This window comes from Panthera pardus, unplaced genomic scaffold (assembly GCF_024362965.1).
Source record: "Panthera pardus isolate Hobbes unplaced genomic scaffold, ASM2436296v1 HiC_scaffold_10, whole genome shotgun sequence".
Taxonomy (NCBI): domain Eukaryota; kingdom Metazoa; phylum Chordata; class Mammalia; order Carnivora; family Felidae; genus Panthera; species Panthera pardus.
The window spans coordinates 45,431,786-45,446,440 of record NW_026526655.1 but is presented as its reverse complement, the minus strand read 5'-3'; the positions used below and the strand labels follow the sequence as shown (position 1 = coordinate 45,446,440).

Below are 14,655 nucleotides of genomic sequence, written 5' to 3'. Positions count from 1 at the left end.
CATTACTACATCTTTCATATGTAAATCTAAATTTTTGAATGTTGTGATTCAAAACAAAACATAGTAGGTCAAAAAATGACTGATTTTTAAACATTTTATGAATGTGATAAAAGGCCACTGATGATGTATGGATTGTCCTTCAAGTGGGAGAACATTGTTTAAAAAAGATTTTTTTCTGTGGCCATAGATTAACATTATTCCAAACTTGTAAGTCCCAGCTACTCAAAACAAAGATTTCTCTTTGTGTTGTTACCTCACAGTCAGCATTATGTGCATTTCTAGACTGAACAATACAATGAATTTTAGACCTGTGGTGAAAAAGTGTTCTAAAAATGTGAAGACAGGAAGCAAGAGAGAAAATGAAAATTATATAACCACCTGGAAATATATTTTAATAAGATGTACTCATTGCATAGTAGAATGATTTACCTAACTGCTGTGAAGAAGATTTGGGCATTGAGTTATTTTTCCAGAAATGCCACAGTGGTGAATTTGCCACAGTTTCTCTACAAACGTTAATTAGGCAACTTTGTAAGTGAAAGGAATAAGTAGAATAGCAAGTTATTTCCACACCACAGTTGTGTAGTCTTGGAACAAGAAGCCAACTGGTCCACGTCAATATCAAAACGATGTTAGGCAGAGATGCAGTATAGTGGTTAACCAACAGGAATCAGAATCACCTAGACAGCTTCCCAAATCCCATCCAAACCATCTACATCAAGATATCTGGAAAAGAGGGAAGCCTAGAATCTATATCAGTAACAAGCTCTTCAGATGATTATTCAGCCAGCTCAATGTGGATCTGTGGATTGCTTACCCACTAACCTAAAGAGTCATGGTCAATGCACATGTTGTTCTGTCAATATAAAAAATTATCTGTATCTATCAATCTACCAGTCTACATCTATAGAGAGAGATATACTCTTCAAAATAAAGCCTCACTTTAGTTTGGATAAAAGTTATAGGTACTTCTAAATGTATTTTAAAAGAATTAGAAAGCAAAAAGCTGCAGTCTAATTTAAGTGCCATCCAATGTTCTTGGCTTCATGGACTACGTGGAAGTGACCAATAACAAGGGTATATCTGGTCACACAACTATATCCTGCCCAGTGAAACTAGATCTATTCCAATGAAAGTGGGTGACAGTTACACTCATTGCGGTTGGGACTATATTTGCCTCCTAACAGCTATTCTCTCTTTTATTTCTCTCGTAACATAATTCTATTCAGTAGAGTATGCTGCTAGTGCTACTCACCTAAAAGACTGCATTTCCCAGCCACCCTTGTAGCTTTGTGTGACCATATGACTGAATTCTGGCCACAAGTAAGTTGAAGTGGGATGAAGACTTAATAGTCTCCATGAATAAAGAGAGAATCACAGCCTTCGTCTCTCATCCTGTATCCAGATGCCTGGAAAGTAAATGTAACGGCTGGAAATCCAGCAGCCATCTAAGACCATAACATCAAGGATTATACCCCAGGAATATGAGAGTAGAGAACTAGAAAGAGACGGAGTCTTTGATGACTTTGTACAGCTAATATACCAGCCTTTCACTACCTAACTAAAACTTTCTTTTATTAAAAAAAAAAAGCACTTTAAAAAAAATTTAAACAATTGCATTCTGGTATATGCAGCTGAATCTAGATTAAAACATCCACTATGAAAGAAAAGGTTGTATGTCCTACATAATCCAAAGTATCTATTTCAATAGTAATGAGTTTAAAACAATTTATGAATTTTCAAGTATCGTAAGCTATGTATTCATATTCTCTACTTCCTATAAAATGATCCAATCCAAGTACTACTTAGTAATGTACTAAGTACCATTTAAAACAATCTGGGCCAAGTAGTACTAAGTAATGAGCACTTGTGTCTTCAAGTTTGTATTATAATAATGAGATAAATGGTAGATGTGGCATAAAAATGGAAGAAACCATGATATAAAAAGGACTCTGAGCCCTTCATCTCTTAGTAATCAGAAGCTGGCTTGGGTCCAGGATATCAGTGTAGGGTTGCAACAAGAGGGTTGCAAATTTATGGTCCATGAGCCAGACTTGGCGGTCAGAGATATTGTATTTGGCTTATGCAATGCTTTCTGGAAAACACTGGTTTTGAATGCCTTAAAGTGGGCATATGCATCTTCAGTTCTCCACAGGCCCATCATCCCCTGTTGATATACAAACACTCACTTGCTTCACTTGTTTATGTCACCTACCTGGTCTCTGGAAATAAAATGGTACAATGCTGCACCTTTCCTTCTCCCCATTCTTTCTCTGTTGTTGAAATCAACGATTCATATCAAAGATTATATTCTCAGATTAAGTCTGTCCATTTCTAATAACAAAAATGTGCATAACTCAATAGGTGTTAGACCTTTAAGAGTATAAAAATTACTATAAATTCATAGTATTTTCTCCTAGAAAAAACAAATGGGGAACCTTTTTTTTTAATTTTTTTTTTTTTAGCGTTTATTTATTTTTGAGACAGAGAGAGACAGAGCATGAACGGGGGAGGGTCAGAGAGAGAGGGAGACACAGAATCTGAAACAGGATCCAGGCTCTGAGCTGTCAGCACAGAGCCTGACGCGGGGCTCGAACCCACGAACCATGAGATCATGACCTGAGCCGAAGTCAGCGCTTAACCGACTGAGCCACCCAGGCGCCCCTAAATGGGGAATCTTTTAAAGCATCCCACCACCACCATCACAGACACATATACCCCAAAACTCATGAAAAGCTGATTTTGTCTTCTTAACTCTGCTTCTTGTTACTGAATAGTGTCAACTAAAGTTAGCCCAACTTCCCTTCAGTTCTTAGGAATGTGAAAAATTAATTCAGTTCTTATATTTATTGATAGGTAGTAATTATCTGGGCCTATATGTCCTAAAACTTTATTTATTTCCTCTTATCTCATCATTCATAAGTATTTCTATCAGGCAGACACTGTGCTTATGTTGACATTTCTGGTAAATAAACACAGTCAAACAGATAAAAAAATATACATTGAAGTCTTGAAAAGAAAACTATAAAAGCTTGTAAACATGTAGTTACCTGTGATAACATGTGTCTACATTTCAAAGGGGACATATTTTTACACAAAATCACTACCACATTATATCAATTAGTTATAGCCAAAATTTGAAAAATATACTTGTTTTGCCTGTGAACCTTAGCTATTTCTTTAGTTTAAAGCATTTACTTGAACTTACTCTTCCCCAAACTTAAAATCACATGGAGTTTCAAAATTCTGACACTTTTATTAAGCTTGTGTCAAGCCTGAACAGGGGGAATAAAGTATTGCCAAGTATCCATTCAATGTAACTGAAACCAAAATATGAACAGTAAGTAAGTACAATACAAGTTACAAAACTCTGAATATACTAGATTCTGGAATTCTTGTGTATATTACCTTTAATTTGGGCCATACAACTTTCTATTGCTATTGAATTTTTATCACATATTTTCTCCTGGGTTGAGTAATAAAACAGAGGAATTTAAGTTTTACCATGTGTATGTACGGAATTATACTTTTTCTGTAAAATCTGATGTTTGGGATTCCGATTGCTGTGCTGTTTGGTTATATAGGGGGAAGAGGGGTTGGTATGGAGATGGAGACTGTTTTGCACCAAATATCAAATTTCTAAAATTTAGGTAAATTAATATTAGAAAACATTAAACTCTCCTTATTTTTCAATAACACCTACAGAGTAATTACAATTATTTGGAAAAGTCTTTTAACATATGGCTTATTCCATATACCTTATGAAACACTCTTTTCGTTTATTCACATGATCAATTATTTCCACACTTTATAAAAGTAAGTTGTTTATTTTAAAGTATATTGACATGGAAAATTGTGTTAATTAAGTTTTAAACTAAAGTTGTTGATTGTTTTGGTGGGGGAGGGGAGTGAACTGTTCCTTTTATAATTAAATTTGCTATTTCTATTGTAATTTTTCCATATTTTTTCCTCCCCTTTCCTGACTCCTAGTACCTATTCAATTATTTTCGCCTCCCCTCCAAACAACTAATGTTTTTCACACCATTTCAAAGAAACTCAACAGTTTTACCTTTTATGAATTGCCTCGTTTTTTAAAACATAAAAAGTAACGTAAAAAGTTACAAGATTTTAGAAAGTGCCCCCTCTATGGGACTCTGGACAGATTGTTGGGTATTCATTTCACATTCTTATTTTCACTCTTTAAATGATTTTTAGACCTTGTGGCCTGTAGATTAATTTTATGAACATCTTCAGAGCAAAAATACACAGAAGCAGGTATTAAAAAATATACACACACATATGCATATATCTGTATATATATATATATATACACTCAAAATATATATAAAAGACAATAACAGAAAAGTTTAAATGTGCTAAGTTTTAAAAGCTTGAGTTTGATGTTAAATAGTTATGAAAATCTATATGGTCTATTATGAAAAAAAACATGTCTGGAGAATAAGGATTTAATAATCAGTGGAACCAATTTAAATGTTTTCTTATATTCTATAGCAGCCATGCATTTTTGCTTAACCATACCATGCCACCCAACTCTAACCATGAGCAAATTGCATAGGAAAAAAAAAATCGGTAACCAGGCAAGATTTGCCTTAAATCAGAAAAAAGAAATGAAACTTGTGTCTAAAGGATAATGCCCATGCAAATACTCCATGATAAATACAATATATATAAGGCATGCCGATTTGCAGCCTTCCGCCATCCAGCAGGGAGCCACCACTGTCCTGATAATCAAGTCAGTAGGGTGGGAAAATACCACTGTTTAAGAAATCTGGCTTCTATCAGCCTCTGTCACGGACAAGTAAACGAGACTGTCTCTCAGTAAGCAAAAGTGGTTTAAGATCACAAATGAAAATGGGAAAGAAGTAAAAGTCTGTAAAGAGAAAAGAATAAGGAGCCAAAGACAAAGAAAAATCAGTTATCAGAGTGGCTGCAGAGGTTTTTCTAAACAAAGAATTGTATGAAGCAGCTGAAGTTCCGTACAAAAAAGACTCCACCCTACCCAGCTCCTGCTGCGACTTTTCCTTGCTCTGAAAACTCCAGCCCACAGAACAGAACTCCTCTGACTAAAAGTGCTTTTAGTGCTCCGTTTTAAGCACTCTCCATTTCTTTTAAACTTCCCACTGTCCACATTCAGGCAAAAGGACTTCTAGGGTTTCCCAGAAACATGCAGCCCAACGGCAGATGGAGAAGCTCCGCATTTACAAATATCCTGATTGTCTTCCGAGAGAGAGCCGTTTCCCAGGTGCAAATCTGTCAGCCCCCTTCTCAACTTCAAACCAGAACTTCCTCTTCACGCTCTTCCTTCCCGAGGCTTAACATTCCACCTATTTCCCAAACCGTGCAGTAAACACCACAAGCAAAGCAAACAGCAAACTCACCATCCTCGCCTTCTTCCTGGGCTTTTATTGAGACAAACTGCCCTAATAAAACAGTAAGAATGAGGAGAGGTCTTGCTTCCACCCAGTTTGCCATCATGTCTAAATATTAGACATGTGGGTCCTCCTGGGAGTGAAAAGTAGATTCTAAGGTTATTGTAGCACCATGAAGTCAGCTGCGGGCTCTTTTAGCACCAGCCCCAGGGCAGCCTTTGCAAACCCCCTTTTTCAGCACCAGCTCCAGCACAGTCTGAGAAAACTTTTTTCAAGCGATGCAGCTTTAAATAGGAAGAATGCTGCCTCCACTTCTTTTCCTGCCCCTTTTCAGCTTGTTCAGGCTCATAACCATCCAGTGTCTGCCAAGCAACGGTCTGATTGATGGTAAACAACCAAATCAGAACACGCGCCTCTGTGCCTTGAACTGTCCCTACTTCATTTATGTTTTAAACACAAATGAGGGCTTAATCACAGGAACAAATGTTTATTTCTCTTTCTCTTTCTTTCTTTCTTTTGTTTTTTAACAGAAAGCCTGTTAGAAGGAAATAGTCCTAGTCTCCCCTCCCTAATCCTTCCCCCAGACACACACCCCTTCACTTTTTTCCCTATAAGCTACACAGCCTTTTTGCCTACTCTTTGGTGTCTAGATAATTCAGGACTCTTGTCCACCTTAAACTTTCAAAGGATCAAATTTTAACCCTTTCTTTTCACTGAAGAGGAAGTATTCTTGTCTCCTTGACAGACTGTGTTTCTTTTTCCAGATTCAGTTTCTTTTCCCAGATTCTGGAAGGGGACTATTAAAACTGTGCCCAGGTAAGCTTCAGGTGAAGGAAACTGCTTGAGATGAATGAATTTGTGATGCATCCTACTTTGAATTAAGATGATCTCCGCATTTCTCCACATCTCTTGTTTAGTGGAACACATCTGCAGATCCCTTTTGGCCCAGAAAGTTTTATTACGTAGAAAACTAGTCGACTATGTTAGTGTAGAGGAATGGGAAGTATACTGCATTTGGATCCAGCAAGTCTCATTTTAAACAACAGCTCTGCCACTTACCAATTTCGTAAACACAAAGTCCTTTATCTCTGGGCACTCCCATTTTCTCATTTGAGAAAAGGGCTCTGCCTTGACCAGTGTTTAAGGTTTAGGGACACTAAAATGAGTAGTGTATTATTAACTAAGTTCCAAATTGCAAAGAGCTACATAAGAGTCGATGGTGGAGTTATTATTCCTACACCAGTCTTTCAGGGACTGTGGTAGTCCCAGTTGCACATGCCCTTTAAGAGCGATATTCATGAATTTTTGTGCCACCCCTCTTGCTTGCCAAGATCTTAATGACCTCTGAGTGTTGTACATGATCTAATACATTCACTGCTTGAGTACACCTAGACCCAGAGTGGCTGTCCTATACAATACAGGTGAGCCAACTGCTTATAGTAACTACGCAGTGATCAGGTACCTTGCACCATGCGAAGCACTGAGGGAGAAAACGACATGAAATAACTGAAGGCCTTGTCCCATTGTCATCAAGGAACACAAGTAGATGCTAAAAAAGATAAATTTACATGAAACAAAGAAACATAAGCCAGAGCATATAAATACATTGGGGAGTGCATTAAGGCCAGTAGAAATTCAGAGAAAGGACAGATATATAGAGTGCAATTAGCTAAGTAATACATGATCACTTTTAATAGAAGAAATCCAAGAACCTTTGAATTTTAGCTGGGAGCTAGAATCTCTGGAGAAATATTCCAGAGGGGCTCAACTTTCCAAGCACCTTGAACCCTGGATCTCTCAGTTTAATTTTTCACTTTTACAAGAAAGATTAAAAACGCAATTCAGCCTCTCACGGTTCCCTCCAGCTTCAGCCTCTTCTTCCTATCAAACCAAAAGCACATGGTATGATGGGGACACAGCAAATATTCTCAGGACAGCTGTGATAAATTAGCTCGTCTCTGGGAGCTTTGTGACTCAGGCTTTTCCTCTATCATCTATTAGGATCCTACATTACAATTTGCAAGAGTAAAACGTACACAGGTGTTCACCAGGTGTGTCTGTTTTATAGATGTGGTTGCATTCAGGATAGAGGACTCAACCATTTCTTAGTCCTTGAAGAACTGATTCTAGGCCTCAGTGCTTACGTGGGGAGCTCATAAATCCATCTCAATTTCAGTGAAGCCCTTCCCAAGTATACACATGATAATAATACACACCTCCTGAGTAAGCATTTACCAATTCAATTTCCACAGCAACCTTGAAAGTTATTATTTTTTCAAATCATATATAAGGAATTATGATTCAAAGAAATTTACCTGCTCCAGTTTGCTCAGCTACTAAGTGGTAGATTTAGGGTTTAGGGTTCTATACCAGAGATGTCTGACTCCCAAGTGAGTATGTTTATTTCTTCCTACGTCTTAGATCTGCCTGACACCAATATTTCCAGTCTCCAGAGAAAAGATGTCTCAGCACCCTCACAGTTGATCATTCCCTTGACACTCCTTTTTTTTTTTAGTTTACTTATTTTGAGAGAGGGAGAGAGACAGCAAGAGAGAGCATGAGCAGGGGGAGGGACAGGAAGAGAAGAAAAGAGAGAGAATCCCAAGCAGGTTCCATGTCTTCAGTACAGTTCAGCTTGAACTCACAAATTGTGAGATCATGACCTGAGCCAAAACCAAGTGTCAGACACTTAACCAACTGAGCCACCCAGGCACCCCTCCCTTGGTCCTCTTTATCCCATCCCTTCACATCTCCTGCAGGACATTTTTCTGTGTCATCTCTATCCTCAAAAAAGAAACAAAAAAACCAAAGATTTCCCTTAAGTACTCATCTTGTGTAGTCTCTTTTTTCCCCTTCTACTCCCTCACCCCTCAGTTATACTTCACCCTTTGCATTAGAATATCATCGCCAGCAGTACCAGAGACATCCATATCTCTTTATTGATAAACCCAAAGACTTTTCATCTTCCTTCCCTATAGTATTTGATACTCTGACTATTCCCTTCTTACTGAAACTCCTTCCTCTCAAGACTCCCTGGTCCTACATACTCCTCTTATATTCCTTGCTTTTCTGGTCAAACATCCTTTTCTAATTCCTTTCAGAGAGTTATTGTGTTTTTCCAACATTGTCCCATCAGCATGTTACCTATGCTGCCCATTCTCTTGGGCTATATTAATTATTAGATCCCTGGAGTTCATTTTCATTTACATGCTAACGACTTCCAGTCAAGGCTTTCTTCCTGAATTATAGATCTGCAGACTTGTATTTCTTTTTTTTTAATTTTTATTTTTTATTTTAAGATGGTGCTGCATACACAAGGGGCAGAGAGAGGGAGACAGAGGATCCGAAGGGGCTCATCACTGACAGCAGTGAGCCCTATGTGGGGCTTGAACTCATAAATAATGAGATCATGACCTGAGCCAAAGTCTGATGCTCAACCTACTGAGCCAACCAAGTGCTCTTGCAGACTTGTATTTCTAAGTGTCTGCATTGAACATCTTCCTCTGAACAAGTTCACCAAGCTCAAAGAGTCCAAAATGAAACCATTATCTCTCATTGTTCTTTGTACCCATTAACACTGCCACCATTATTATAGTCCCAAAGATCAGGAACATAGGAAGACACCCTTCCTTCTCCCTCAACATACATCCAATTGATTGCCAAGTCTTGTTGGCTTTATTACATGTTTCTTCACTCAATTATTTCCCCCTTCTAAAAAAAAAAAAAAAAAAAAAACCCTAAACTACATTAACTCCCAAGTACTTACAAGATATAGTGACATAATATTTTAAGAGGGAAGGAGGAGGAGGGGAGAAAGGAGGGCACAGGGAGGAGGAAAATGCCTACTTCTTGGTTCCCATCTCTTTCTGTTTTCCTCTTTTGGCTTCAGCCATTGGAAACATAAATTTTCCCAGGCACATAAGCAGTTTCACACCTCAGAATTTTGCTCAGGCTCTGACCTTTGCCTGAAATAACCATTTCCCTTGTCTAGTTCATTCCCTTATTCAACAAATATTTGTTGAATACCTATTATTTGCCAGGTTCTACTCCAGGAACTGAGGATATATCTGTGAACAACACAAACAAAGTCCCTGATGCTGGAGAGCTTACAACCTTGAGTGGAAAAACAATAATAAATAAGTGAGTAAATATGAAAACAGGTAATTCCAGACAATGATATGCCATGAAGGAAATAAAGAGTTGTTTTAGAGTTGTTCAGGAGGTGGTGGTGGGAAGAATGCTGAAGATTAGGGCCATCTGAAAGAAGTAACAGGGAATCTGAGACCTAAAATTTGAAAAAGGCTCTATCACTAGAGAACAGGGGGAAAAAATGGCATTCTAAACAGAGGTAACAGCAGGTGTATATGGCTTGGAATTATATATTAATTTTCTATGGCTGCCATAAAAATTATCACAAACTTAGTGGCTTAAAACAATACAATGTACCATCTTATAGTTCTGTAGGTCAGAAGTCTGGGTGTCATTGGGCCAAAATCAAGGTGTCAGCAGGCCTGCATTCCTTTTTAGAGGTTCTGGCAGAGAATCCATTTCCTTGCCTTTTCAACCTTCTAGGGGTCACTCACGTTCCCACAGCCTCTTCCTCCATCTTCAAAGCCAGCAACATAGCATCACTCTGACACTATTTTTGTGACCACATCTTTCTCTGACCACAGGCAAGAAAGGTTCTTTGGCTCTAAGGACACATGTGACTATACTGTTTCCACCTATATCATCCAGGATAATTTCTCCCATCTCAAGATCCTTAATCACATCTGCAAAGTCCTTTTGAAAGTTAACATATTCACAGCTTCTGGAGATTAGGACATGGACATCTTTGGAAGGCCATTATTGCTCCTATCAAACATAGGAATAAACTTTGAATATGCAAAAATAAAAAGAAAGCCTGTATGGCGATAGTCTGTTGGTAAAGTCTCACAGATCATGAAGAGGAGTTTAGATTTTTTTTCTAAATGCAATGAGAATCTATTAAAGAGTTTTTTTAAAAATTTTTTTAATGTTTTTATTTATTTTTGAAGGAGAGAGAGAGAGACAGAGCATGAGCGGGGGAGGAGCAGAGAGAGAGGAGACACAGAATTTGAAGCAGGCTCCAGGCTCTAAGCTGTCAGCACAGAGCCCAATGCGGGGCTCAAACCCACAAACTGTGAGATCATGACCTGAGCCAAAGCCAGACAGTCAACCGACTGAGCCACCCAGGCACCCCTATTAAAGAGTTTTAAACAGAGGAATAATGTGCTCTAGTATTAGTACTGTTTTTTTTTTAATCTAAATGACTTATGAGAAATGTATTTTAGCAAGGCGAGAATGGAAGTGAGGATACAGGTTACGAAGCACTTTTACACCAAATGAAACATGATGGTTTCTTGGACTAGGGAAATGCAGTGAAAATAGAAAGAAGCAGAGGGATTCAAGATGTATTTTGGAAATAAAATCACTGAGAAATTAGATAAAGAAAGTTGAAAGGACATCTCTGCCAATGAAGAGTATGATAGAGCCGGCAAAGCTCAAATTTTACCACCTCACCCTCCACGCGGACAAACCAGCCTGTTCCTTCATAGAACTGGCCACCATGTTCTGTACAGACTACTCTAACACCACATTATATTTACATGTCTGTTTCCCCTATCAAATTGGAAGCTCCCTGATATTATAGATATTGTTTGGTTATTTATATTTGCCCAATGGTTATTTGTTGAACCCATATTGTTTGGTAAACAATCAGTAGAACTTGATGATTGAAAGGCCATGACAGAAGTGGCAGTGAAACAAATGAAAATGATTCTAAGATGTCAACACAGAGGACTAGGAAAATGATGGTCCTGGTGAAAGGAATAGCTCAGCTAGGAAGAGCAATGGGTAACAAAATAGAAGAACGGCACAGAACTGATTAGGTGGATCTCTGCACATATATGCTATGAAATACCATAACCATAATTTCTGAAGAGAAAAAGTCTGCATATTATGAATATACTCTCTTTCTGGCAGAAAGTCACTGAAAATAATAACCATAACAATAGTAATAATGGTAAAATGTATTAAGTACTTGTTGCAAAAACTATGTAAGCGTTTTATATGTATTAACTTAATCCTTAAATCAATGCTATGGGGTAAGTGCTATTATTTTCCCTGTTTTACACATGAAGAAAGGAAATTGAGGCTCATAGAAACTAAATAACTCATGGCGTGTCATACATCAAGAAATTACCAGATCCAGGTGTAGAACTCTGGCTGCACAGTCTTTTCATAATAAGGAGCTGAGGTTCAAAGACATTATATGATGTTTATTTCCTTAGCTTAAACTCCATCACTGATTTTTTTTTTAAACAAATGACAACACTGGGAGAATCCCTTGAAATGTATTTAGCACCACATTTTTCCAAGTAAACAAATATATGAACCAACATATTTAGTCACGAATGCTATCCGTATCCAAACTTTATAAATATAGCTTACCTCTAGCTGAGTATTTGTAATAAAAATACATCTTCCTACACCGAGGCATAATTAGAAATAATTTTTTGTATTTGAAATTGTTAACTTCTTATGTTATGAACTTTCATTTTAATGTAAATATGTTTCAGAGTAAGTCATATTTTGAGAAAAGTTTGCAATTTTACATTCCAAAATACAGTCTTATCTCCTGAGGCAATCAATAGTCACATTTAGAAGTTATGGAGCATTCTGTGTGCCAAAATTCTAAGTGACCTACCTGATAAATAATGTTGGCTTGTGTGGCATCCTACTCTTTACATACTATTTGAGTACACACATAGTCTTTGAGACTCACAATAACCCAGTAAAGTAATATGGTCAGGATAATCACGTTTTATACTGGGATTCAGAGAGATTAGTGACTTTTCAGAAGTTACACAATGCAAACAGTCTCAAACATAGGCTTCCGAATCCTAGCACTCTATCCATTGTACCTCATGATAATTAAACTATAATTCAGATTTTTACTAACTGGAAAGGCAGTATCAAAAAAGTCTGCAGAAATGAGATCTGATGTACAGCATAGTGACTATGTATACTTGAAATGTGCTAAAAGAGTAGGTCTTAAATGTTCTCACCACACACACAAAAAGATAATTATATGAGATGATGGATGTGTTAATTAACTTGATTATAGTTGTTATTTCACAATGTGTATATATATAAACATATATGTGTATATATATATAAAATCACTTTCTACACCTTAAAGATACATAATTTTATTTATCACTTATACTTCAATAAAGGTAAAAAATATATATTTTGTTATATAAAATAATAACAATAGTAACAATAAATTCTGCAGAAGTGTAGTGGTTATGAGCACAGACTCTGAAGCTGGACTGACGGTGTCCAAATCCTGGCCCACTACTTACCGGCTAGGTGACCATGAAAACATTGCATATCTTCTCTGCATAGTTTCCTTGTCTGCATAATGAAAATATAATATTGCCTACCTCATTGGGTTGTTAGGAGGATTAAATAGTTGATATTTGTAAAGCTCTTAGATAAGGTCTGGCATAAAAGTAATATCTAAGTGCCAGTTAAATAAAAACACATAACCTCATTAGTGCTTCTTTAAAAAAAAAAACACATAATTTATCATTCTATTCTCATTTAATTTCTCATTACAATAGTTTAAAATTTAACTATTGGGGAGCCTGGATGGCTCAGTCAGTTGAGCATCCTACTTCAGCTCAGGTCACGATCTCATGGTCCAGGGGTTTGAGCCCCGCCTCGGGCTCTGTGCTGACAGGTCAAAGCCTGGAGCCTGCTTCAGATTCTGTGTCTCCCTCTCTCTCTCTGCCCCTTCCCCACTCGTGCTCTGTCTGTGTCTATCTCTGTCTCAAAACTAAATAAATGTTAAAAAAAATTTTAATAAAATTTAACTGTTAATATATATATAATGGAATATTACTCAACCATAAAAAATGAAATCTTGTCATTTGGGACAGCATGGATAGAACTCGAAGATACTATGCTAAGTGAAATAAGTCAGAGAAAGACAAAGACCATATCATTTCACTTACATGTGGAATCTGAAAAAAAAAACAAAACAGGGGCACCTGGGTGACTTAGTCAATTAAGCATCCAACTCTTGATTGAGCCCTGCATCAGGCTCTGTGCTGAGCACAGAGCCTACTTGGGATTTTCTCTCTCCTTCTTTATCTGCCCCTCCCTACTAGCTCTCTCTCTCTCTCTCTCTCTCTCTCTAAAAATAAATAAATAAACATTTTAAAAATTCTTGATAAAATAACACTTAATTGTTAACATTTATATAAAGATGAAAACCTAAGGTAAATAGAAGGAAGTTTAATTATCCACAACAGTATGCTCCACTAATTCAATCCTCATTCTTTTTTTTCTTTTATATTGTGTTTATTAAGGCATGATTTATTTTTTAAAATTTTTAAAATTTTTGAAATATTTTTTTTATTTTTAAGTATCTCTACACCCAACGTGGGGTTTGAACCCACAATCCCAAGATTAAGAGTCATATGCTCTATTGAGCCAGCCAGGTGCCCCAAGGCATGCTTTAAATAGAGCAAGATTCACCTTTTTAGGTGTATATTTCCTTGTGTTTTGACAAATGCATACAATCATGTAACCATCTTCACAATCTAGAGGATATTTTATTACCCCCAAAAGTTCTTCCATTTAGAGTCGATCTTTTCCCATCCGCATCTGGGAACCACTGATCTGATTTCCGTCCCTATAGCTTTGACTTTCCAGAATATTATATAAATGAAATTACACAGTGGGTAGCCTTTTTTGTCTGGTTCTGTGTTTTCATCCATGCTTAGCATGTATCAGCTGTTCATTCCTTTTCTTAAATTTCTATGTTTATATTTTTAAGTTTATTCCTTCATTCTTAACCATTAATCCATTGTTTACTAAGCCTAATAAATCCTAAAACATGGATAATTGTTTGTATTGGAATAGACAATTCTCTGTAGCTAAAATGAGAGTCCATGAGTCAGGGCTTCCCCTGAGGGAAACTTTTTAGATGGCAGGGCTAGGTACAGGCTACAAAGGAGAAATTGTCCAGAAACTCAATGACACCAAAGGCCATTTATACCAAATGAGCTTGTTATGTTCCATATACTCCTTTCAAAATATTAAAAGCCTCAGAGTCAAGTTGCTTCTCAACAAAATAAGGAGTCATTCAGTCCATCAGACTCAGTTCTTACATTGTTCAGTTGACAATTATCTGGCCGTCAGAGGTCTGGGAATTGTGTCCTTGGGATGGAGA

The 14,655-nt window shown here is 37.1% G+C and overlaps 1 protein-coding gene across 1 annotated transcript in view; it reads right to left on the bottom strand.

Moving 5' to 3' along the window:
• Nucleotides 1–5,712, bottom strand: part of COL5A2 (collagen type V alpha 2 chain) — a 147,196-nt gene extending 141,484 nt beyond the window's left edge. The window contains exon 1 of the mRNA XM_019461888.2: nt 5,400–5,712. Coding sequence (XP_019317433.1) covers nt 5,400–5,496 — 97 coding nt within the window. The 5' untranslated portion in view covers nt 5,497–5,712. The remainder of the gene's footprint in view (nt 1–5,399) is intronic.
• Nucleotides 5,713–14,655: the final 8,943 nt, after the last annotated feature.